Raw genomic sequence first — 24,016 nt, forward strand, 5'->3', positions numbered from 1 at the left:
TATTCCATAAGTCAGCTCAAAATCCGACATAAAAATCCATATACTAAAATCATTTATACTGTAATTTTTTGTCGGAATTGAAAACAGAGCTACATAAATGTGCGTTGCCATATACTTGACTGTCTAACGGTTTATGAGTGTACGTTGTACAAACGGACAAACGAATAATTTAGAAGAGAACGTCGTCCTCTTGTTCGTCGAGCAGGTTCGAGGCTTCGTCGCGCACGTCCATTCCCAATTTCAACATCTCTTGTCTCTTCTGTGGATGATAGAAATGGTTATTAAATATACATTTGAATATAAACACCATACGACCCGTGAAACAGAATGGAAATCATTTTTCAGACAGATGTTCATGCCGGGTAAGTATGACCCATCAAAAAATGACGTCCAATGCTTTGCAGCAGTTGTTAAATTATCACCATAGAAGAATCATCTATCGAGAACAAAAATACTTAAACCTTATGATCGACTCAGAAACACATAATTGAAAACTTAATTTATTGTGGCACTTTATAAATAAGAAATGTGAGTGCGTTATATAGGGTGTTAATGAACAGTTCACAATGAGTGTAAATGACAAATGGATGAAATAGATCAGAGGTTCGAATCGTTTTTTTTTATATTTGCGCACATGCGAACATCTCTAAGCCATTGTGATAAATCGCTCAACAAACACAATCCGATGATTTATTAACTGAAAACAAATACGCATTTAATGTACACAAAGGAAGAACGACAAAACCAAAGCCCCGATTTAGACAAGAATAATATAAGCACACTGCGTTTTTCAAACCACATTTAAAAAAAATTGTGTGACCTTTGAACCAAAAACAAATATTTATCTAAACTGAAAAACACAGTGCGCAAAAGATCACGGCCGTCACCTAATGACGTCACTTTCCGCTAAACAATGCCGCATGATATCCTCGAATGATTTCCCACAGAAGCCGACAAATCCCCACCACCAACACAAACCACGACCTAATACCTTTCCGTACATCGTTACTACGGGGTGGCATGCAATTAGTTAGAAGAGGAGGTCTTCGTCTCCCTCATCGAGAAGGCTCGTGATGCCGCGAACCTCTAAACCGGCGGCAAGAAGTTCCGCCCTTTTCTGCAATGATAACAAGGCCTGTGAGCCGTGTTTCTTTACCCTGTAACTTTTTTTTAGCCTGATGTCACTCACAGCTGGGCAAAGCCTCCCTTTTCTTCCTTAATAAATTTCTGCCATGAGCACAATTTTGTCATCCGTTTAGAAACAAGTCAATGTCATCCCGCCACGTCCTTCGAAGTGTTCACCTTGGTCTACGCTGTCCTATAGCGTTTCAATAAAACTAAATTTTGAAAGCAGGTGTGTAATACTTCATACACCTACTTAGTTCAAACGTGGCGAAACATGTTATTTTGTACTTAATAGGTTCATCAGAAACTTAGAACAAGGTGTAGAAGAATCTAGATATACAGGCATGGTTTTACGCATTTATAGCGTAGAATGTAGAAAAATAAAATTTCTCTGTTTTAGTAGCAGAAATTGTGAGAAAAAATGTTGCAATCGAATTTGATGTGCTTCTTTACTTTACATTCAAGTTATTTCACTCTTTTGAACTATCATTCAATTGATTATAAAACAATTAGTTTTCATATAGTTATTACAATGAAGGTAAGTTTTAAGCAGTATAGTATTACAGTCGCTACAGTAATAGTTCAAAACTTATCGAAATAACGCATTACAATCTATCATATAAAAGTCATATGGGAACCGACGGTATCTAATAAGTGCTATTTTTAGTAGATACTCTTCCGAACTAAACATTACCAGGTGGATCAACAGGTAATTTTTATTTCTAAACCGTTTCCAAATTTTAAAGTCTTCTTTGCTCTGTAGGTTTTAACCAAAAAAGATATTTTTTTATAAATTCAAACAGCCAGATTAGTTATTTTAGACTATTTCCAAATTTAAAGCAAACGGGTGCCATACTTTTATCACATATTTACAGTAATGCTGTTTATACACGTCAGATATACTAAGTGCATAAAATTTAACAGTGCACATAATCTTAATAATTTAAATTGCTGTGCATCTTTTTACATTGGTGCCTATTATTTATAAAAATTATAAATAAAAACATATTTATGACATTTTTACATTTTGCTCTGCATGCTTACAATAACATTGTGTTAACATTTACCTACATACTTTCAACAACCCTACATACCTACAAAAGCTACATATTTTCACCTGTATACACATAATTAAAATACCTAATACATCATACATGTTAGGCATTAAGTTAGTTAATTAGTCAGTTAAATACAAAATTAGCTAGCACATAGACACATCATCAGTGCCAAATATAGCCGCTAAATTAAAAAAAAAACTCACCGCTTCTGCCTTTTCTTTGATGATTTTCTTCTTGTCCTGGATCTTCTTCAGCCGGTAGAACTCCTCTCGCTCCAGCTCATCCAACTCGGAGATGATGTAAGCCAGTGTGCGCTCAAGTCTGGGTATAATCACTAAAAAGAACAGAATAATGCCATCATGTAAACCATCTCGACCAATAGGAATAATCCATACTAATATTATAAATGTGAAACTCACTCTCACACTTTGTTTATTTTTTGCATACATATGTGTGTAGTGTGGAGTACAATAAAGGACAATTATAGGCCGGCGAAGGCGCGGGCCAAAGCTAGTACGAGTACGACATAATATAATCTAGAAAAAACTTAAAGTAAAAGGGAAAGCTAAAAGATAATAAACTTAATTCTATTGTTAGGTGATGGGTGATGACTTAAAACTAAATTTACTGTCGCTTCCAAAAGTGTCCCCCAGAAAAGAGGCGGATTTTATGTATGTAATTAATAGGTATACCTGATTGTCCTATTACCTATTTATTTATACCTATTTATCTTTTTATTGGTATTTATCCCGGTTACATTCCCACCTCTCTGGAGAGGAGCTGGAGATGCGCCATTTGACCATGATCCATGGATTTCTACACGAGGCAACTCCTTTTGAACCTTTGCAGGAAAATCTAACCTATATTAGATCATGGTAAAAGCTACACAAGATAGTGCCTTTTCCCTTAGTCGTTTTTTACAATATCCATTGGCTCTTTCCAATGGATATCGTATATTGGGTTGTCCTATTCTAAAGCGCCGAGAACCATATATCTTGGTACCAATTTATCTTACCGTGCTCAATAGCATTGACACGCCTATTGGTGATCTTGATAACTTCGTCCAGGGTGACGAATGACGTCTGCAGCGATGCAAGCTCAACCAGCAGCTTGACAGCACTCTGGAAGTTCTTCTTGAGCTTAGCCAGCTGCTGTCCACCTCGGGCCAGACCCGCCAGCTCGTACGTGTCCGAGCCGTCTTGGTAAGACTCAAAGATTGGGAGAGTTACACCTGAAAAATAATTATTTGAAAATCTTAGCAATGTTTTAAGTTATAGCCTTCTTATTTATATTACTTACTAATATTATTGATGCGAAAGTTTGTGAGCATGTCAGGATGTCAGTATGGATGTTTGTTACTCTTTCATGCAAAAACTAGTGAACCGATTAAGATGAAATTGGTATGTAGATAACTGAAGACCCAGAATAACATATAGGCTACTTTTTATCCCGGAGTTCCCGCATTTTTGATTCCACGCGTAGGAAGTCGCAGGCGGCCTTTAGTTACTTTATTATGGTAATATTGGTATGGAACCACCCACACCAATTGCCAATTCTCTTTTCAAAAATCTTAAATATTTGGAAAACTTGAATTAGCCCAGTGGCACACATACACCAAAGTTGCTTTATTATCCTACTACTATTATAAAGGCGAAAGTTTGTATGGATGTTTGTTACTCTTTCACGCAAAAACTACTGAACCGATTACCATGAAGTTTGGTATGTAGGTAGCTGAAGACCCAGAATAACACATAGGCTACTTTTTATCCCAGAGTTCCCGCGGGATTGATAGGGTTTCCATGCGGACGAAGTCGCGGGCGGCCTCTAGTTTGATATATAATAATTATAATACTTGAAGTAAGTTCGAAACTTTTTTTTTACGAAATGCTCAAGGATACTGAATACTTACATATGATCACGTCTATATCCCTTGTGGACTAGATAGAGCCAACAGCCTTGAAAATACTGATAGCAACTAATGAAAGAATTGAGATTCAAATAGTGGCAGGTTACTAGCCCATCAACTAAAAAAAGAATCCCAAGTTTCTAAGCCTATACCTTAGTCGCCTTTTCGACATCCATGGGAAAGAGATGGAGTGATCTAATTCTTTTTTGTATTGGTGCCAGCAACCACACAGCATCATTTTATAATAAATAGATAAACATCCAAGACCCAGGCCAATTAGAAAAAAAGTTGGTTTCTTATCATGCCCTGGCTGGGATTTGAACTGTGAGCCTCCAATGTGACACAGACAAGCACACTAGCACTGCGCCACAGAGGTGCTTAAAAAATATGCTTACAATTTTTGACACAATAAAGTTCTGAAAACATTTATAACTTTAATTTTATCATAAAAGATGTTCCAAAGAATAATAAAACGCATAATATCCTCCTTCACAAAATGTGAGTGTTGAAGAAATGAGTATCTTATAAACAGTTACCTAAATACAACACACAATGATTATAAATATATTATACTTGACTGTTTAATTTACATACATAGATAATCACGTCTATATCCCTTTATTCTTTTTTAGGTGATTCTAACCCATCACCTGTCACTATTTGAATCTCAATTCTATCATTACCCAAATAGCTGAACCTGGCCATTCAGTCTTTTCAAGACTGTTGGCTCTGTCTATCCAACAAGGAATATAGACGTGACCATATGTATATATGTATATATGTACTATGTCCCTTTCCGTGCAGACAGAGCTAACGAAAAACGAAAGAATACATACCAGCAACATTGTCCTTCTTAGAACGTATCTTTATCTGAGCTTTAGTCACATTCTGCAACACCACTTGATTGAAGTCACCTGTCGTGAACTTTGCTTCTGCCAGGGAAAATGCTGCCTCTTTCATCACTTCACCCATAAGGGTTTTAGTCTGTAAAGAAAATTTTATCATGATATTTGCAAATATTATGATTGTCATTTGATAGTGGTACTAAATGCATCCCTAGCTGATATTCATTGAGTTATTTCCAATATGAAAAAGACCAAAGGGTTTATCCAGTCCCCCTAGAAAGGCAGACGAGACAATAATACCAGGATGTGTATGATTTTAACGTAATATTATAATTTAGAATTCCTGAAAAAGTTAAAATCAAACAAAAAAAAAATAATGCAGTAATTGAAAATTTCATCAAGCCCTATGCTCTGCTGAAACAGTCTTTTCAAGTCTGTTGGCTCTGTGTGCCCTGTAAGGGATGAAATCTTCTTCAGTGTGTGTGTCTTTGTAAGTATGTAAGTGAATCGATGTAAGTATGTATTATTACAACTTATTAAATGCAGGTTTGCAGGGAAGCTATCATAACTAATAACTAATAAAAAATAGAACAGATAAACCTTACCTCAATAATTTTGCCCAAGATCATACGGAATCTGACTTGTAAAGCATCAGCCTTCTTTTTCAGCAAACCATGGCCTTTGACTGCACCAGCCAAACGCCCTTTTATTAACATTTGAGCCCTAAAAATATAAAATATTGTAAAAAATTTAGTTAAACCCAGCCCAAAAGTAGATTATTCCAGTAACACTGAAACTGCATCATAAAGTATATAATTAGTTGACACTTACCCCCGAGAAGGGAAAATAGGTAATTTGTCTTTTCCAGACATTATAAACCCGTTATATTTTGCGTTTTTTCCCTCTTCAGGATTTCAGGCTCACTATCCCAATCACCTGATGACAGAAGTAAATGATAAATACGTTTGTCTATGGTTAGTCTTGTGATCTCGCTCAATACGGAACCATATTTAACAGCTATCATTATTCGCATTCGCAAGATTAATTCGCATTCTGCAGACGCAAAAGTACACCAAAGTACATAAGACAACTAATTTATTAATACAAAATTGTATGTATGAATATATATCTCTTCAGATTTTGAAAACCATAAAGATTTTTGATTTTAGAAATTGCAAAACTAGTTAGGTATGTCAACGTCATTTTGAGTCATTGGTATCAACTGTCTGACTCTGTCATGTCAATGAACATCAACAAATTACAAAACAAGGGAATTATACCTATGCGAACATTGGAAAAGGAATCTAAAATAAGAAAATTCTAACGATGATACGATAGATCTAAAACTTTAATAAACAACATCACATTTAGGCTGAAAAACGGACAGAAAATTACAAATTATAATGAGACTTCTGTGTTTCAATAATTCTCTTTGCAGAATATGTTTGGCAGACGGCGCAACACTTGAATTATTTGATTCAGAAAAGGATGAAAATAGTATATACCTTAAAATAACTAAATGTTTGAAAGTTAAGGTAATTTTGCAACCATTACTTTTGTAACAGACCACCAAACTCTTCCCTTATCTTACTGTTCTCGTTTCCAGAGAGGTAACTAGGCAAAGACTAAATCTTTACAAGATTCCTGTATACTTCTTTTTCACCATCCACATTCATAATTCTTAATACAAGCTTGTTGGATTATAAGACTCTTCACCTTTTGCCAAGACTTCCCATTATTTAATTAGGACCTATGTGGAAGATTATATTGAATTACATATTGATATTTTTCTGTCTGTAAATTCCTCAGGTTGAAGAAGTTGAAGGGTATCCTCGACTCATTTGTGGAAAGTGTTATACTAATATAGAAACTGTGTGCAACTTCGTTGATACATTAACAGAGTCATCAAAAATATTAGAAACTGGATTATTTAAAAACATCAAAGAGGAGACCAACATAGAATATGTGTTAAGTGATTTTGATTATTCTGATGAAGATGTTGAAAGCAAACCTAATTTACAAATTAGTTTCAATAACAATGAGCTGGTATCCAACTTACTAGAACCATTAGTGTTAAAAATAAAGAAAGAAAATGATAAATCAAAGCAACTTACACCTAAGAAAAAAGGAAAATATAGACCTAAATTTAAAACCAATAGAATTGGATCATCTATGCTTGAAGGGGAATATAAGTGGGATGGTGAAACTTGGAGGTAAATATTTTTCTAAAATCTAAAGACATTGAATAACTCAAAATCCTTTAAATAATATTTTAAAGTAAATTATTTATTTTGACTCAGAAGTTATATTTTCAGTTCGACTTCAAACAAGCTACCTTCAAAAACAGCTACAAGACAATCTTGCAAATCTGGAAGGAAACCAAGGACAAGAGTGAAAAATGTGCCAAAACCAAAATCAGATCCAACAAAACTCTGTGATGTTTGTGGACAAATTTTTGATAATCCAAAAAAATTGGCCAGTCATAAATTATATAAACATAACAAAAAAGCCAAAATATTCACCCAGTGCCCGAAATGCCCAAAAGTATTAGCATCACCATATTACCTACATCGCCACATGATGAGAACGCATGATGGGAAGAAAGATTTTATATGCTCAATGTGTGGTGCGCTATTTGCATATAGAGGAGAACTTACTAACCATCATAAAAATGTTCATGAGAAAAATAATGCCCCTAAAAAGACATACAAATGTGAATTCTGTGATAAAGTTTATAAATGTCAGAAATCAGTTACAATCCATGAAAGATCAGTACATACAGGTATTATTTTGAACCAACTTTAAAAAAGTAGGAGGTTTTTGATTCAAACTTTGTTGTATGTTTTGTACCACATATCTCTGGCTTTTGCATTCAATTAAGAAGAGTGTCTGATTGTTATTATTTAAAATTAAACTATTTATCGTACTGAGGCGATTAGTAGGGTAGTACCTCACCTAAACATCAATTTATTATTTTAAAAGTCTGTCTTTGGTGTTTATGAAGTCAGTTTTATTTTTTTATTTACAAAATATATACATCCCAAACTGTACTGTTAGACTAGACATAGCACACATCATCCATATGTCAGTTGTAAGAAAATTTTACCAGATGTTAAATTGTTGTATCTCTGATATGAAGTACAAACATACATACGTATAATCAAATCTATATCTCTTGCAGGCCAACACACTGTCTTGAAAAGACTGAAAGGCCATATTTAGCTGTATAGCTTAGTGATGGAATTGAAATTCAAATAGTAATAAGTTGTTAGCCTATCGCCTACAAGAAGAATCCCAAATTTATTAGCCATTTCCTTAGTAGCCTTATACAACATCCATGGGTAAGAGATAGAGTGATCCTATTCTATTAAAGTACTGAAGACATGAAGTTTTTACATAAATTCAGATGTTTTGCCTAAGAGACTAATACTACAGCACCTATACATAGTTATTAACTACAGATGGCATTAACACATGAATGATATTTTATAAAATAAATTAATTTCAGGAGAAAGGCCAGCAGTATGTGCTGTATGTAATTCGACTTTTTTCCATGAAGACTATTTAAAGGAACACATGAGGCTTCACACGGGGGAGACTCCGTTCAAATGCCCTATTTGTGGAAGAGGATATGCTCAAAGGGGGAACATGAAAAGCCATCTCAGAAACCATAAGGTCACTGACATAGAACCAGAGATTCTAAGTAAATTAAGGCCAAGTTATTTAAAATATTTAAAAGATTATCGATAAGTATGTATACATATATATTTGTTCATTACTTTTTTTGTTTGTATTAAGCCTATTGATTTGAAAGGCAATTAAGTCAGGTGAAAAAATCTTTGTAATAATTCTGAAATTTGGCTTTGTAAATCACAGCAGTATTTTTTTATTGCATTATATCTTGAATTTCCGGCTTTCAATCAGTTTCAGCTGAATCATTATCATCAATAAAAGAAGCAGCCTTGGGCGAGTTGAAGTCGCGCAGGCGTTCGGTACCACCAAAAATATATAAATATCGCATAATTCTTCCTTACCGGGTGGACATGGGCTTTAAATGACGATGGCGCTATAGAAATGTAGTTTTCAAGAAAAAGATGTATGAAGATTGTTTACAGTTCACCTTTATTTCAGTACAGACTAAAGAAATTTAAAACATCAAGTGGCACTAGGATCATCATTAATATTTTAGTTCAAATTTTACCCTTTACTTGTAACTGTTACAAACAGGATACATGTAAGCTATTTAACGGCATTTTATTTTTAATTTGCTAAATAGAGCAATATTTTATTTTTCGTTTTAAAGGATCTTAGTGCAATTTATGTGATGCATATAAAAATATGGATGTTATGTTGTAGATTTATAGCTATTAAGCATAAAATGTGTTGTCTGATCTGATATTTTATGATAATATTGTTAAAGTTGTATAGGTACCTAATTATATTCGTTGGTTACGAATAGTTATGTTTTGTTGTTGTCCTCTCTTGGAAAGTACAAACTTTTTTATTTTTGTGTTTTTGAAGAAGACATTAGAAGATATATTATTTGTTTGTAAGTCAGAATATTATGCATATTCTGTTTTTTTACACTGAGGTATAAGTATTGATTTGTACTGAGAATATTTTGTGCTAATGATATCTAAAGATGATGAAGAAATGTTTGAAATATTATTAATTTTAAAGTCAATAGGCTATTTGACAAAGTTCTAAAAACTATCTGAGGGTATTTATTTGTTTATAAGGATCCCTAAAAAAATACTTTTCTGTCTTTATTTCAGCTATTTTATTAAAAAATCGAAAAATAAAATGCAATATTCAAATATGCCGCCAAAACGCGACTTTTATCAATATGGCGGCCATGGCATGCAGTGACGTAGATTTCGCATGAATATCATACAGAGCTTGTTGGTGTTTCGAATAGTTTTGATTTTCTCTTGTTTTATTTAACTTGTGCCACGTCGAAATGTGTGAAAATTATTAAAATGAGTTCCTATAAATGTTGTGCAGTGCCTAAATGCACTAATACAACAATAAAAACGCCAACCATTATTGCGTCCACTTTTGTTAGGTTACGACTGTCAGCTTTCTCGAAATTGGTTTCCATTATGTAATGTTATTTTCCACTATGTTATCTGAGCAATCCTGAGCGATAAAACACTTATAAAATTTTGAAAAATAATACCGAACACCAAGGACGGTACGATCCACAGTCAGTTTATGCGTAATCTACGTCATAATAGAAATAGCCAATCACGGTCCTTTTTAGTCACGTGACAACTGCATTTTTCAGAGACGGATTTTGTTAAAATAATGCAATATTTTCATCTCACGTTATTACAAATCGCTCCAAAAAAGTAATATTATGACTGATGACATAAAAGAATTGTATATTTTTATTACACTCAAACAGCCCCTTCAATTACCTTTGTGTTTCAAATTAAAATGAAACTTTCGAAACAAATTGTCTTTTATTTTCTACAAGAAGCTTGTGAAGCCGTGATACTATAAACGTTTATTTTCGCAAGTGAAGCCGCCGTTGCCCACGGCTTCACTTGCGTATGGTAGACAGAGCCGATAGTCACAATATTTGAAAGGCCACGTTAAGCTGGTTGGAAAAATTATGGAAGTGAAATTCAGAGATAATGAGAGGTCGCCATTGTACCAAATTATTTAATAAGAAGAAGAGGAAAAATTCTTTTAAGACATTGCCGAAATATGTATAACGGAATAGTCATGTAATATAGTCCTTTTTCAGATGGTTATACATATAGCTTTGAATCAAAACCGTATAAATACACACATCAACGAACGCTAATAAAGAAATGAATTCACACAAATCACTGTCATTGTCAATGTCAATCTCATCAATTTATTCCTGTTTTCATTTTGTGAATTTGTTTTGTTGTTCAATTTGGTTGGATTGTAGTTGTTTAATAATTGTTCATTAATAGTATAAACCTATGTTACTAAAGATTTTTGAATTGTTAAGAAATAATTAACATAACGACAAGATGCTCAGTACGAAAATTCATATTGTTTTAAGCTCAATAGGCATAGTATTGGGTATATCTGCATTTATATGTTTTTGCATTGTTTATGCCAATATTGAAGCTGGAATGTGGGCGCTTATGTCTGGTAAGTGCATTTTAAATTTAAATATTTAATTGATGCTAGAACCGACGAACTGTAGTAGGCAAAAAAAAATGATTTATTTTCTTTTTATAAACTTCGTACCTAGATAAGTAAACATTGAATTTATATTGTATAGCACATACTGGACAAAAGGCCCAGTATTGTAGAAGCCTTTGTGTGCAACCACTAATTTTTTTTCTAGATAGGATATAGTCTTTAAAGCTTTGCTACTTTTAGGTATAAATGCTGGTCTTTCCTTGATGCTGCATTGCCATTACCTCAAAGAATCCCTGCATGCCAACTTCTCCCGGAGAGCTCTTCACTACATTGGCTCAGTTGGAGTTGTAGGATTTGTCTCTGGCTTGGCACTGACTATTTTCTATATATTCCTGGAAATCTATTATAAAACAGGTATGTTGTTAATTATTTTCCATTATATATGTAAAGTTTGGAAATCTCTAAGACAGTCTAGGTCCAGCAAAAGACCTCATGTGATAACATTTTAATGAGAAATCCACTCAAACTCAGCATAATAAGTCTCAAGGATACTCTTTCTAATAAACATTTAGATTAAGGTTGAACAAAGATGATGAATTCATTGTATATTACAGTAAGTTCGAATATTATATCAAACCAGTATAACTAAAACAAAACACACTTGAAAATCTTTGCTCTAAAGTACCTATCACTTTAGTTGATAACTTTTCATGAAGTCATGTAGTTCAGGTTAATGTGAGTCATTGATAAGTTGTTTTTCTGACATTATCAACATACAGTTAAATGTAAATAAATAACTATTAACACATAATAACTCTCTTCATAACTTTTATAACTCTTCTCAATGAAAACAATACTAATATTAAAAAGAGAATGTAAAAAAAAATTTCATTGTTTTTTGTTTTATAACCACAAATAAATACTACTGGATTGTTTTATTAAGTAAATAAAGAGGCTTCTTATTTTCTGGATATTCCAATAACTTAATTATTTCATACAAGATTTTGTTTGTATTGGCATGGCATATCTGGTATTAAACAAAGAAATATATTATTTTCCATGCATTTAATTTACTACTATGTAGAAGTTGCTGCCAAACTGATAAACTAGTTAACAATTTTTTTTTTAAACTAAACTGTCTTTGTCTTGTCTGTCTTGTGCCGTGTGGTTCCCGGCAGTGCCGTGTGGTTCCCAGCACCAATGAAAAAAGAAATAGCACCACTCCATCTCTTTCCCATGGATGTCGTAAAAGGCGACTAAACGGATAGGCTTACAAACTTGGGATTCTTCTTTAGGCGATGGGCTAGCAACTTGTCACTATTTGAATCTCAATTTTATCAATAAGCCAAATAGCTGAACGTGGCCATTCAGTCTTTTCAAGACTGTTGGCTCTGTCTACCCCGCAAGGGATTTAGACGTAACCATATTATGTATGTCTTAAAAACCAGTAAGTTAACTTTGTATACAGTGTTTTAAAATGCAACAATTTTTGTTTCAGATGTAATGCCAATACAATCTAGCATCGTGATCAAACTGGTGTGGTCATTCATGATGATGAAATGGGGATTCCTCCTCTACTGGACCACCAGGAAGTACCTCAAAACATACAATGACCAACAGCTGTTCTCAGAAAACCCGAACATTGAAGACACATAATTTATTTAGGGTATGTTTCTTTTGCCACTTCTAAGTTGACAACAATATGTTCTGTGTTCTACTGTGATTACTTTTGCACTATTTCATTTTTTTTTTCATTAACTAACATTATATTTTACTATACTGTAACTTATTTAAACCTATATCACAAGATGTGGTTTATATATTATTTATTATTTTTTTCAAATATTGGATATTCGGTAACATATGTACTGTTACTATATAAAGATTTAACTTACATACAATGCATCAAAAAATTTATATATCCCAGATCTCTTGGTTTATAAGTTTAGTTATTATTCTCTATTATTAAATTACAGTTTGTTATAGGTAGTGTGTTTAGCTGCATCATATTCTCATTTTCCTTAAATTGTATGTGGTGCCAAAAGGTAAATGCAAAGCAATAATCTTACTTTCTATATTTATATGTGTCATAATTAAGATGACTTACAAGGTGTAAAAACTGATTTTACTATTTTCTTTTTTAAGTTATTCCATGTAGAAAATTCAAAATTATAAATACATTGGAATAGATTTATTTTTAGTCAAATTATACTTAAGAATGTAATTGTAATCATTTTTCGTTAAACTATTACAAAAAGTTCAAATGTTTCACTTGATATAATATAAATGAAACTATTTACTTTTATTTATTAAAAATGGTTTGCATATACGTCAATGCCGTTGCATCTGATCGGTGGACATGATATATTTTACTACAGTACATTTTACTCTTAAATCTGCGTTAATTATGTAGATTCACATAATTCCATAATAAAATATGGTTTGTGGTTATTTTCTCCAAATAAATTGCTTTCTATCGAAATATGTAATAACTCAAATCCTGCTTTAGTCAAAGCCAAAATAAAGATATCCAGTTTACCTTATAAACGACACACATTTTAGTACGTTAAAAGAACAATATGTCAGACAGGGTCAATATAATAATAAAACACCAGTGAAGAAATATGTGAAGGTTTTTATACCAATATACTTAGGACTAATTTACTAGATTAATGTGGTTAAAAATGAATGTAAATAGCTTTATTTTCAGTTTTTTATTAAAAAAAAACTACATTCTAAGTAGGGGCTTGTAAAGTAATATATAATAATATATTTATTTATAGAGAATACAAAATAAATCTTGAAAACATCTAATTAGTGTTTAAATTAATTAAATCCCTGTGGAGTGTTTGTATATTTGCGCCTGCGCATCCCGTTAACACGGCAGGTGTTACAGCCGCAGAGGTTTCAAAGAAAAACATTCAGTTTGTAGATGAACGCGCGGACCAACGCACGCAAGACGAACGAACGTTCCAAATTCGAACGAGTGCGTAGTTTATTCGTGTCTATGACTTAAAAAATATAAAAAGTGCACAGATGATGTTCAATTTGGCTTTGAAATAACTAAGGAAATTTAATGCAGATGTTGACACTGGGAATTCTTCTATAATAACTAAAGTAGTGGTAAGTGAAACAGGATTACTAGAATGCAAGTTAAACGCCTCTAACGCAGAAAAATATTACGGTCTAAATTTGTCAATAAATAAAATTAGACCGTAATTTATTTTTCTGCGTGAACCTTAATACTTATTTATTTTATTTTTGTTCTTAGTGATTTCGCTTAATTATTTTTTTTAGATAAAATACATGCAAAAAGCTCTTGATTTAAAATAAGACGCATTCTTCAGATTATTTAATGCGAAGCTGTGTTTTTTGAGCCCAAAAAGTTTTATTAATAATATAAGAAGAGGTTTATAAAAATATAATAATATATTTCGGAATTATTTACGTAAATAAGTTAGTAATCAAATAACAATTAAAAATAAATTTCCGCCTGAATTGACCATTTTAAAATTAGTTATGTACAATTAAAGCTACCAGAGTAATTGGCTATTTGAGCACATTTTTATAACAACTCAAAGCTTATGAACTAAACCACACGGTGGGAGGTCTAGGTTTTGTACAAAACTGGGCAATTATCATTTAAATATTATGTAGAAATAAGACAATCATATCCAAAGTATAATCTCAATCCTGTACTATTTATTACAAGCAATATTTGTAAAATAACAACAAAGGATTTATCTATACTAATTTAATTATAAAGCTGAAGAGTTTGTTTGTTTGTTTGAACGCGCTAATCTCAGGAACGACTGGTTCGAATTGAAAAATTCTTTTTGTATTAAATAGACCATTTATCAAGGAAGGCTTTAGGCTATAAAACATCACGCCTCAACTATAAGGAGCAAAGAAATAATGGAATATGTAAAAAACGGGGAAAATTATTCATCCTTGAGGGCTTCAATGATGCCCAAAATAACTATTCCACGCAGACGAAATCGCGGGCACAGCTAGTTATTATATAAGGGAGTTTATAATGTCTTACATTAAATATAAATTAGTCAAAAAATAAGTTAAATTGTCTTTTTATTTAGAATTATTTGACAAAGTCATGTACAATACAATTTAATAATACATATTTTATGTGGCGAAAGTTGTATGATGTTCAAATTTTTTTTTATTTACCAATACCAACATTGAGAAGTTGCGGGCAAAACACAATGCAAACTTACTTTTAAGCCTATTCTTGGTTACGCTACAGTGCTCAATTTTGAATGAAGAATAATTTTATTTTTAGGGTTCTCTTTGTAATATAAATTCGAACCAAAATGTCAAAAAACTTTGTCTCGTGTAAGTTATCTAGTTGAAATCTTATCAGCTTTGATATGATCTTCGGACAAACCTTTGGCTCCGTTTGTTTAGTACAGTCCATTTCTGTAGGTACATTCAAATAAAAGTAAACAATCTTGCTGTGTATTTTTGAACAGTACCTATTAGTACTTTACTACGAGTAGAACGTTTAAAAAACTATATTTGTAGGATATATCAACCAAAAATGTAGACGAAACCCTCGTTACGTGAGTCCGACACGGTCTTTGCCGGTTTTTTGAATAGTGTATCGCTGTTTGCGATTATTTTTTTCCGTCACAATCGAAAGTTTGGAAGTATTTTCTTGGAGCCATTTCTCCTCGACATCATAAAATGTTTAACTAAATTAAAGTGATATAAATGCAATAACCCAATATTTCAAGGTACCCAAATACTGTTATCGCTATATTTAAATCTACATATACAAAGTGTAGAAAATTATTTAATAACTACATATCTATTTAATTAATTCGCATTAATTATGGAGCCGACCCGCGTAAGACTTTATACATATACATATATTCACGTCTATATCCCTTGCGGGGTAGACAGAGCCAACAGTCTTGAAAATTATGATTGGCAACGTTCAGCTGTTTGGCTTAATGATAGAATTGAGATTCAAATTGTGACTGGCTGTTAGCCCATCGCCTAAAAGAAGAATCCCTTAGCGTCAAACTATAATTCTAATTTTTTAGATATAAATAAAGTTATTATTTATATCTACAAACTTATAAAATCGGTCCAGTAGTTTACTCGTTAACGATTAATAGACAGATATACCTTTGCATTTATAATAAGTATTAATATGATTATTTGGGACGCACTGGTGAAAGGTTAGGTCAAGAATACCCGAAACCGACGATCTTGCAGACTAATGAATGTGAATAAAGCGAAAGAAGTAAACACTGATCGTGGAAAATGGAAGATGTAGATCTGCCTACCCCTCCGATTTTATGTACCTATGTATGGACTGACCGGAAAACTTACGGTAAAGTACTTAGTAGAGAATTGGCTACGAACATAAACTTCGTAAACACAAGAATTTATGATATGGTTGCCATCGAGCCATAAACCTGTTTCTCGTAACTAATCGAAAGAATCCACATTCCCATTAGGAACCGGAAAAATTGCCAAGGGATAGATAAAACATTTAATGAATGAGGAATGGTGAACCGTTAAAATATTTTCTAGGTGTCGTTTGCATAGTTATAGTTAGTAATGTCGTAACTTCAAAAGTAGGTATGTAAATAACTGTTATGTGTTTAATTTTGTTTTGGTACGATCTCGATAAGCTATTAAGTAACAAGTTTTTTCACGGAGCTTTCGTGATATATATTTTTTAAATATAATTTGACTATTCTTAATGTGCTAATAATGTATGCACCCCTCAAACTTACCCTTAAAACGACGTGCTACAACACATGTCTCGAAGTGTCGGGACACTATATACGAGTATATAGGTATTAATTTCATTTAACATATGAAACTTAAAAACATTTATTTGATAAACGTGCGTGCCCCAAGTCTTGTGTGTGACTATTACCATTTTTTAGGGGTAAAGCGATGGCATCTTAATATTGTACGTGTATATTCGATACATAACCCTACATAAAACTAGTAAGAATAATAACCTCAATGACTATTACTTACTACCCAAAATTCACGCCTATTTCCCGGAGTGACAGACAGAGATTACATCTTTCTATTTGCCACGATCCCTTCATACTTTTGCTTCATTCAAGTTCTTCAGTTTTTCACTAATTACATATGCGATATCTTTATATACATACATACATAAAATCACGCCTCTTTCCCGGAGGGGTTGGCAGAGACTACCTCTTTCCACTTGCCACGATCTCTGCATATTTCCTTCGCTTCATCCACATTCATAACTCTCTTCATACAAGCTCGGCGGTTTCGGGTACTTTTGACCTGACCGTTTACCAGGACGTCCTTAATTTGATCAAGATACGTTCGTCTAGGTCTTCCCACTCCGACCTTTCCCTCCATATCCTCCTTTATTTTTTTATACAGATAGTCATAGGTAGTCTAGGCACTCGAGCGAAGGCCACGTTCAACTAATTATTTTGTGTAAATTAGGAGTCATTGCTTGGTCGTGCTCGGTCGACGATAGTTGCGGTCAACACTATTCAGATCTATTCGCTTTTTTGCCGATTCCGCGGAAATCGACTCGAGTATTTATTCGATATGCTGGCCAATTACGTGTACCAAGAGCGATGAGAATCACGATGCCTTTATTAGGCATTTTCTCAGTTAGATATTTTGACTTCTGTTACCTTATTTTGTTATTTATTTATACTTAATTTTTTTTATTAAACATCTTCTCAAATAAAGATTTTACCTCCTGATTATAATTATTTTAAAAAACATAACATTTTATTATAATTTGATTAGTTATAAAAGAAATTGTTAAGTTTTTTTTCGTAACTGTAAAATTTCAGATGCTTTTTGTGAAAGGGAAACAAACATTAGTTCTCCCAATTTAGATAGTAAATGTTAAAGATTTTGACAATTCTTCTTATAAAACAAAAGATAACATCATCATAGATCACATTACTGTGAATTACAAGGCAACTATCGCTATCATTGTGCGGTGCCTATCACGACACGGAATAGAGCTGCAAGTTATTCGTTCCGGCTGGGAACCATTACCGGTTCATCATTTATGCTGCAGGTAGGAACAGGGAAACAGCCATTTGTTGCATAGCTGAGCTGCCACTGCGCACAGGGAGCGCCACCTGTTGCATTGACAATTTGTTTAACATTTAGTATTAGAGATCAAGATTCAGACATCTTATTTCATTTTATAGTTATTGTATCAGCACTTTTTTATTTAAGTTTAACATGGTGATTTAAGTTAGCATTGAAGCACTCTTTTTAGGTTCAGTAACTTTTTATTAGCAACTTGTGGATCTTTGTAAATTTATTGTTTTGAGTGTTCTTGCGGGATGAAGTTAAGGTAAAAATTGTATACATCTTAAAATCCTGGCGCTAGGCGCAGTTGTTTTCTCATATCTCTGGAGGTAGTCAGGGATATGATATACTTGAGTGGGAAAGTCAAGTTTTAACACGAACTGAATTAAAAGTACTTAATGTGTAACCATTATCTGGGCTGCGGTACGTAGGGGACGTACAATGCGAAATAATTGGCGTAAGTTACAGACTGATTTTAATTGGTTGGAGTAAAATTATAATAGTTTACAACTTTAATTTATAACGAGATAATCGTTATGTGAATTGGATGCATTCGAAGTGGTTTATTATAATAATATAAGTTGTTATAATTTAATTATAAACAATAACTTTTTATCCCTGACGATGTCCGTCCTCTCTTAGACAGAGCCAATAGGTAATCTCTAAAAACAAAGTAATTTTATAACACCAATAGGTAGATAAGTAATATAGTATGTCGTGGGAACACTATCAAATAAAGCCTTAGACGACATTAAAAATAGGATGTGGTTAGTAATTGATGACGAACACGAATACATAGCATTATGATCGACAAAAAGCAAGTAGAAGATGAACGATGACATTGTAATGCTGGGAAGGCTTGCTTCTCGTGAAAGTATTTCCTTTTCGCACAATCGGATTCTGAAGTCAACGATGAAGAGATTATATTTACAAACGACCCAATGGAATTCGCACGGGTACGGCTAAGCCATCCGGAAGAAATTATGATCAAACTAGCTTTCCGCCCGCGGCTTCGCCCACGTGTAATTCGGTTATATATAGCGTTTTTTAATGATCTCGACAGGGCTTTTTCTTCCACAGGCTGAAATCTTGTTACAACTGGAATTAAATATAGCCTGTGTTACTCAGGGATGATGTAGCTTTCTAATGGTGAATGTTTGATATCGATTCAGTAGTTTCGGAGTTTATCGTAAATCGTCGTTTATAAATCTAATCAACAAATCAAAAATTAACTGAAATAGAGAGTAAAATAAGTTAAATAAAAGTTAAGTCAAGTTAAAAGTTAATAAATCAAACGAATAATAATTTCATCAAATCAAAATATTTGTAGTGTGTAATATGTAGTTTCGCGTATGTCCGCTAGGGGCGCTGCTAAATTTACACGATAAATTAAAATATTTTACGCTACCTAGCTAAATGACGGTAACGAAACCATAGCGCAATCTATCTCGATGCCAACGCCATCTATCGTGCATCGAGACAACTCGTGATAGTTAATAGAAAATAAAATTCGGGTGTTTTATTTATGCATACCGATTACGCCGAGATTTATGGACCGATTTACGTGATTCTTTTTTTGTTCGGTAGAGTATACTTTCAAGTTGGTCCCGTTGTTACCTAGTCAGGATCTGATGATGGTATTCCAGGGAAATCAAGGGCAAACCTCAAATTTACAGGCAATTACGTTTTTGACAATTTCATAGATCTGTTTAAGTATTTGCGTCTGATAGTCATCATCCCATGTGAATGAGCTGATGATGGAAGGTACAACTCCTCAACGGTTAGGAGTTGAAAGAAAATTCTTACGAAGTTATACGTACATGTGAGGCTATTAGGTTGACCTGATAATAAAAAGTAAATCTCATTAACGTTAAGAATTTAGGTGAAAATGGATGCGGACAAATTTCGTAGCTGTTTGTATGGGTAGTGTTAACACAAAATAGGGATTTAAAGGCGTGATGTTATTAATGTTATGCATGTATGTACATAATTATGTATGTTATTATGTATGTTAAAGAGACGACTGAAAGTTGTCATACAAAGTCTTTTTTTTTAAGGATGGGAAATCATCAAATGACCTCTCCCGCTCTGGGTGGAACGGAAGGGAGTGTCAGACTTTTACTGACTAAAACCCACCTCGTTCCTTCAGTTGCCCTTTGCGTTCCGGGGCCACGGTATCTCGTTAGAACTTTCCCGCAGCCCCGACTCAGTTTATCCCGTTTCCCCCCCTTGGGGGTTGACATTTCAAAAATCCCTTCTTAGTGCTCACTTATGTTACTAAAGGAACCTCTGTTCAAAATCTCAGACTCCTATACCGAGCGGTTTCGGCTGTGCGTTAATAAATCAGTCACCCAATCGCACCCCCTAAATCACGATTGGAGGGTAGTTTGAAAAACTTATAATGTCAAACATATTTACTTGCCTATGTACGTGTTCATGCCAAGTTTCAAGTTTATAAACCCAAGGAATAAGATTTTTCGTAGAAACGTTTTTACCCCTTTTCCCCCCCTTGGGGGTTGAATTTCCAAAAATCCTTTCTTAGTGCTCCCCTACATATTCCAAGGAACCTACATTCCAAATTTCAGCTGTCTACGACCAGTAGTTTCGACTGTACGTTGTCTGTCAGTCAGTCACTCAGTAACGGAAGAGTTTTATATATATAGATTATGTTGCGTTAAGAAGAAGACAGTTTAATATGTAAGAATAAAAGAACCTGCCTCTTACCCAATCGAACATACGCTTCTTAAAAATTATATGTTTCTAATTGACAAGTTTTTCATCATCCTCTCAAGTACTTGTCTCGGTTGTTTACTCCCTGGGGAGGAGAGCAGGGTTTAACCATGACCCAGTGGTTACTCCTTTAAAATGTCCAGTACATAAGCCGAATATCAATTTCTTACTCATTATGAAATCTGGTTTCAATTAATTTTGTTCTCAATATAGGATACGTACTTTAATTGAAGTCATTAATTTTTCAATCATTTCAACGTTCAGTTTTATACACAATAGCCATTAATTAAAGAGTACAGGACGCTTAGCTACAGCTTAATTAGCAAATAATCGTTTAAATTACAATGTGTGGTAATCCGGCCGATGAGCGAGCCAATACTTGCAACAGATCCGGCGGCTGGCGGACCACCTTCGACCATTGTATTTATTTATTTGCATTTTGTTGTACGCACATGCATTGCAATACAAAACAACAGGCAGAATAGGCCTAAAGGGCTATCTTTCAAACTTAGGGTTAGGGAGCTTAAATGGTGCAAATAAAAGTTTATAAATTGAACCTAACGTTACATATTTTACATACATATAAGTACTTCTCATAACTGACTTTAACAGCTTCTGGAAAACAGACACTTATTCGGGTATCTGTATTAACCCTATTCCAGGCCTAATTGCGAAAAACCTATAGATCTATGAAGAGGTTCAGAATTAGTTCTATTAATAATTCTGTGTAGGTAAACCTAGGTTATGCTAGATAGTAGGTACATCATAGCGGTTATTAATATTCATAACTCATCGCACCATCTCACAGGTATTACGAAATCGCTTGAGTATTGTGAAGTATTAAGTAAACGTAACCATAACAAAGTTAGGTCAAATGTAAATTTTTCCGTTAAGTAAGTACGGAAAGTAAAGTTTTAGTCAACGCGCAATATTTATGTAAATTCGATGGATTTGCGTTCACTTTTACGGCGCAAGACGAATTTTTTACAAAGATTTCTTGCTAAGAAAGTATTTAGTTCAGGGGCACTTCTTTGTACTTCGCTGACTAAGGATAACATAGAAATTAAACTTATACATAATTTTTTTTTTTTTATCTCTTTTATCTACGCGTATTCCTGATTGCAGTTTTAGCTGTTACATTCTTAGCTTTTGATACTTTGGAAGCTTCGAAAAGATTTGACAAAGTTCTTATTGTTTGCAGCCTGCCAACTAGTCCTAGTATATTTAATTACTTGTCTTGAGCAACATTTACTTTAGTCACCTCCTACGGCATTTACAGGAAGAAGTAGAGTACTATTCTAGTCTATCAGGAAACATGAGTGTTTATTAAGTAACATTTAAACGTTTGACTGTGACGGTTCGTCCATAATAAAATCCTAGTTCTTAGATAAAGTTTGCAACTTCATCATTATGTGCACAATTGTGCACTGTTGTGTGTCTAAGTACATTACGTGTAGTCTTACGTGAATTTTAGTTAAAAAAGCAAACAGATTCTGCTTTCTCCGTTGCATCTTGAATTCAAATCTTAATATTACGTGAGTATTATAAAATGTGTTCGATTATTGTCGAATAAATATACATATATTCAAAGTCACGTCTCTTTGCCTGTCTCTTGTATGGTACTCTTGACATAACTATTTCCGAACACTTTATCTTTCAACGTTCCTATTTACCATTTAATCATAATTTCAACAGATTAAAAATAAAACTGTAAAAATTAAGATCTTCTGGTTCTTTTTGCATCCCAATTTATCATAGAAATCTTTTCCAAAATATTGTAGCTTTTAAGCCCGTCGCCTAAAAGATCAATGTCTTCCGTAAAATTTACATAAAAATATCTCAAATAGGGTTAGATATAAATAAAGCACTTAGAGTTTGATATTTTATTTATGTTATCACCATTCAACTGTTTTGGTCTCCAATATCCGTTATAAATTTTGTTTTTCGTATAATATAATATGGTATAAACAATCTCAGAACTTTATCCGCACATTCAGATGCACTTGGATGCACCTTGCATGCTTTCGTACTGCGCAAAACCTACTCCATTATTAAAAAACACATCAATTTAATCTTTCCTACCAAAGTAATAAGGTTTTCGTTTGGCAGAAGGCGTTGTATGGACACAAGGTCCATAGAAAAGAAGACAAGTTAATTCCCAGTTTTTGTTTTATGTAATTAATGTCATTAATTGAGATGTGAATTGTTTGTTACAATTGAATTGTGGCTAAACCTTTTTGCAGGTACAAACAATAAACGGTCATGTATTGTACTGAAGACAAAATTCGTATAGGTATATACAAACATAATTAGAAAAAGTAAAATCCATACGATAAAGAAAACATATGAAAAGTGAAGTACATATTTTAAAAATAATATTTATCTACAACTGGGGTTGTCGTGGTTTTAGCCCAGGTAACTCTATCCGTTTGTTTGTTTAACCGTGAAAGTGAAAACATAAGTATTGCATTTATCATTAATAGGATTATATTAATGCCCACGTAAGTGCGAACATGTAGAATCTTCCTATTTCCTACTTTCACGAGGAAATCAGACGTAACTATTGAAACGTATCATGAAATATGTCTCAAGTTCACATGCTTTTCTCGTCTTATACCATAATAAAGAAATAATTGCACAGTTAGATTTTCCGAGAAGTACTCCCGCTTGGCGCGTAACGGTGAACCTATAAGTTACCCGGCGGTGGTATGCGGCACAGCATGGCATGGTATGCGGCGATCCCCGCCATCTGACGTTTTTGCAGCCAACATTATGTCTTCAATTCTGCTCTTCCACAGCCTTTCAATGTCAGCCTCCTTTGGAACGCTCGTAAACTCACCTCGTTTGCTTTGCAATGTAACGCATTCATTACTGAGGTGAAACATAGTACAACAAACAATACTCAATGTTGGCAATTTCTTGTCCGCAATTTATTGGACGTTCAGCTGAAATATCCAAACGTGATGATGCTACACTCGAATTAAAGCTAAACGAGGTCGTAAACAAACGTAGCGTCGGATTCAATAAACGTAAGGCAATATAAGGCTTTCGATCCGAATTATTTACTATCTGCGTCGTGAATCCCACGAGTGCCGACAATTTCTGTTGGACCCCAGGGAATGGGGGCTGGCTTCCTCTTGTAG

The 24,016-nt window shown here is 33.6% G+C and overlaps 4 protein-coding genes across 5 annotated transcripts in view; 3 read left to right on the plus strand and 1 right to left on the minus strand.

Annotated features, from left to right (window-relative positions):
• Positions 1–58: 58 nt before the first annotated feature.
• LOC106136330 (V-type proton ATPase subunit D) lies at positions 59–5,924 on the minus strand. Of its 2 annotated transcripts, none has more exons than XM_013336849.2 (6): positions 5,766–5,924; positions 5,540–5,657; positions 4,926–5,073; positions 3,199–3,414; positions 2,387–2,517; positions 59–259 (listed from the first exon to the last, which is right to left on the minus strand). In XM_013336849.2, exons 1-6 carry the CDS (start codon positions 5,804–5,806, stop codon positions 170–172), a joined length of 744 nt encoding a protein of 247 aa, XP_013192303.1. In that variant the 5' UTR covers positions 5,807–5,924; the 3' UTR covers positions 59–169. The 2 variants fall into 2 exon arrangements, with proteins under 2 accessions (XP_013192303.1, XP_013192304.1); XM_013336850.2 differs by lacking the exon at positions 59–259 and adding an exon at positions 1,002–1,117.
• A 254-nt stretch (positions 5,925–6,178) lies between these two features.
• Positions 6,179–10,367, plus strand: LOC106136302 (zinc finger protein 880). The gene is made up of 4 exons (XM_060948296.1): positions 6,179–6,469; positions 6,744–7,147; positions 7,250–7,716; positions 8,443–10,367. The coding sequence occupies exons 1-4, from the start codon at positions 6,338–6,340 to the stop codon at positions 8,682–8,684; spliced, it is 1,245 nt and encodes a 414-aa protein (XP_060804279.1). The 5' UTR covers positions 6,179–6,337; the 3' UTR covers positions 8,685–10,367.
• Positions 10,368–10,804: 437 nt separating this feature from the next.
• On the plus strand, positions 10,805–13,874 carry LOC106136341 (heme transporter hrg1-B-like). The gene is made up of 3 exons (XM_013336865.2): positions 10,805–11,066; positions 11,301–11,474; positions 12,559–13,874. Exons 1-3 carry the CDS (start codon positions 10,943–10,945, stop codon positions 12,714–12,716), a joined length of 456 nt encoding a protein of 151 aa, XP_013192319.2. The 5' UTR covers positions 10,805–10,942; the 3' UTR covers positions 12,717–13,874.
• A 47-nt stretch (positions 13,875–13,921) lies between these two features.
• The window catches only part of LOC106136342 (uncharacterized), a 33,032-nt gene continuing 22,937 nt past the window's right edge, over positions 13,922–24,016 (plus strand). Inside the window, exon 1 of the mRNA XM_013336866.2 lies at positions 13,922–14,183. The gene's annotated coding sequence lies outside the window, so the exon portion shown is untranslated. The remainder of the gene's footprint in view (positions 14,184–24,016) is intronic.

The sequence above is a fragment of the Amyelois transitella genome, chromosome 15 (genome assembly GCF_032362555.1).
Source record: "Amyelois transitella isolate CPQ chromosome 15, ilAmyTran1.1, whole genome shotgun sequence".
Lineage (NCBI taxonomy): Eukaryota > Metazoa > Arthropoda > Insecta > Lepidoptera > Pyralidae > Amyelois > Amyelois transitella.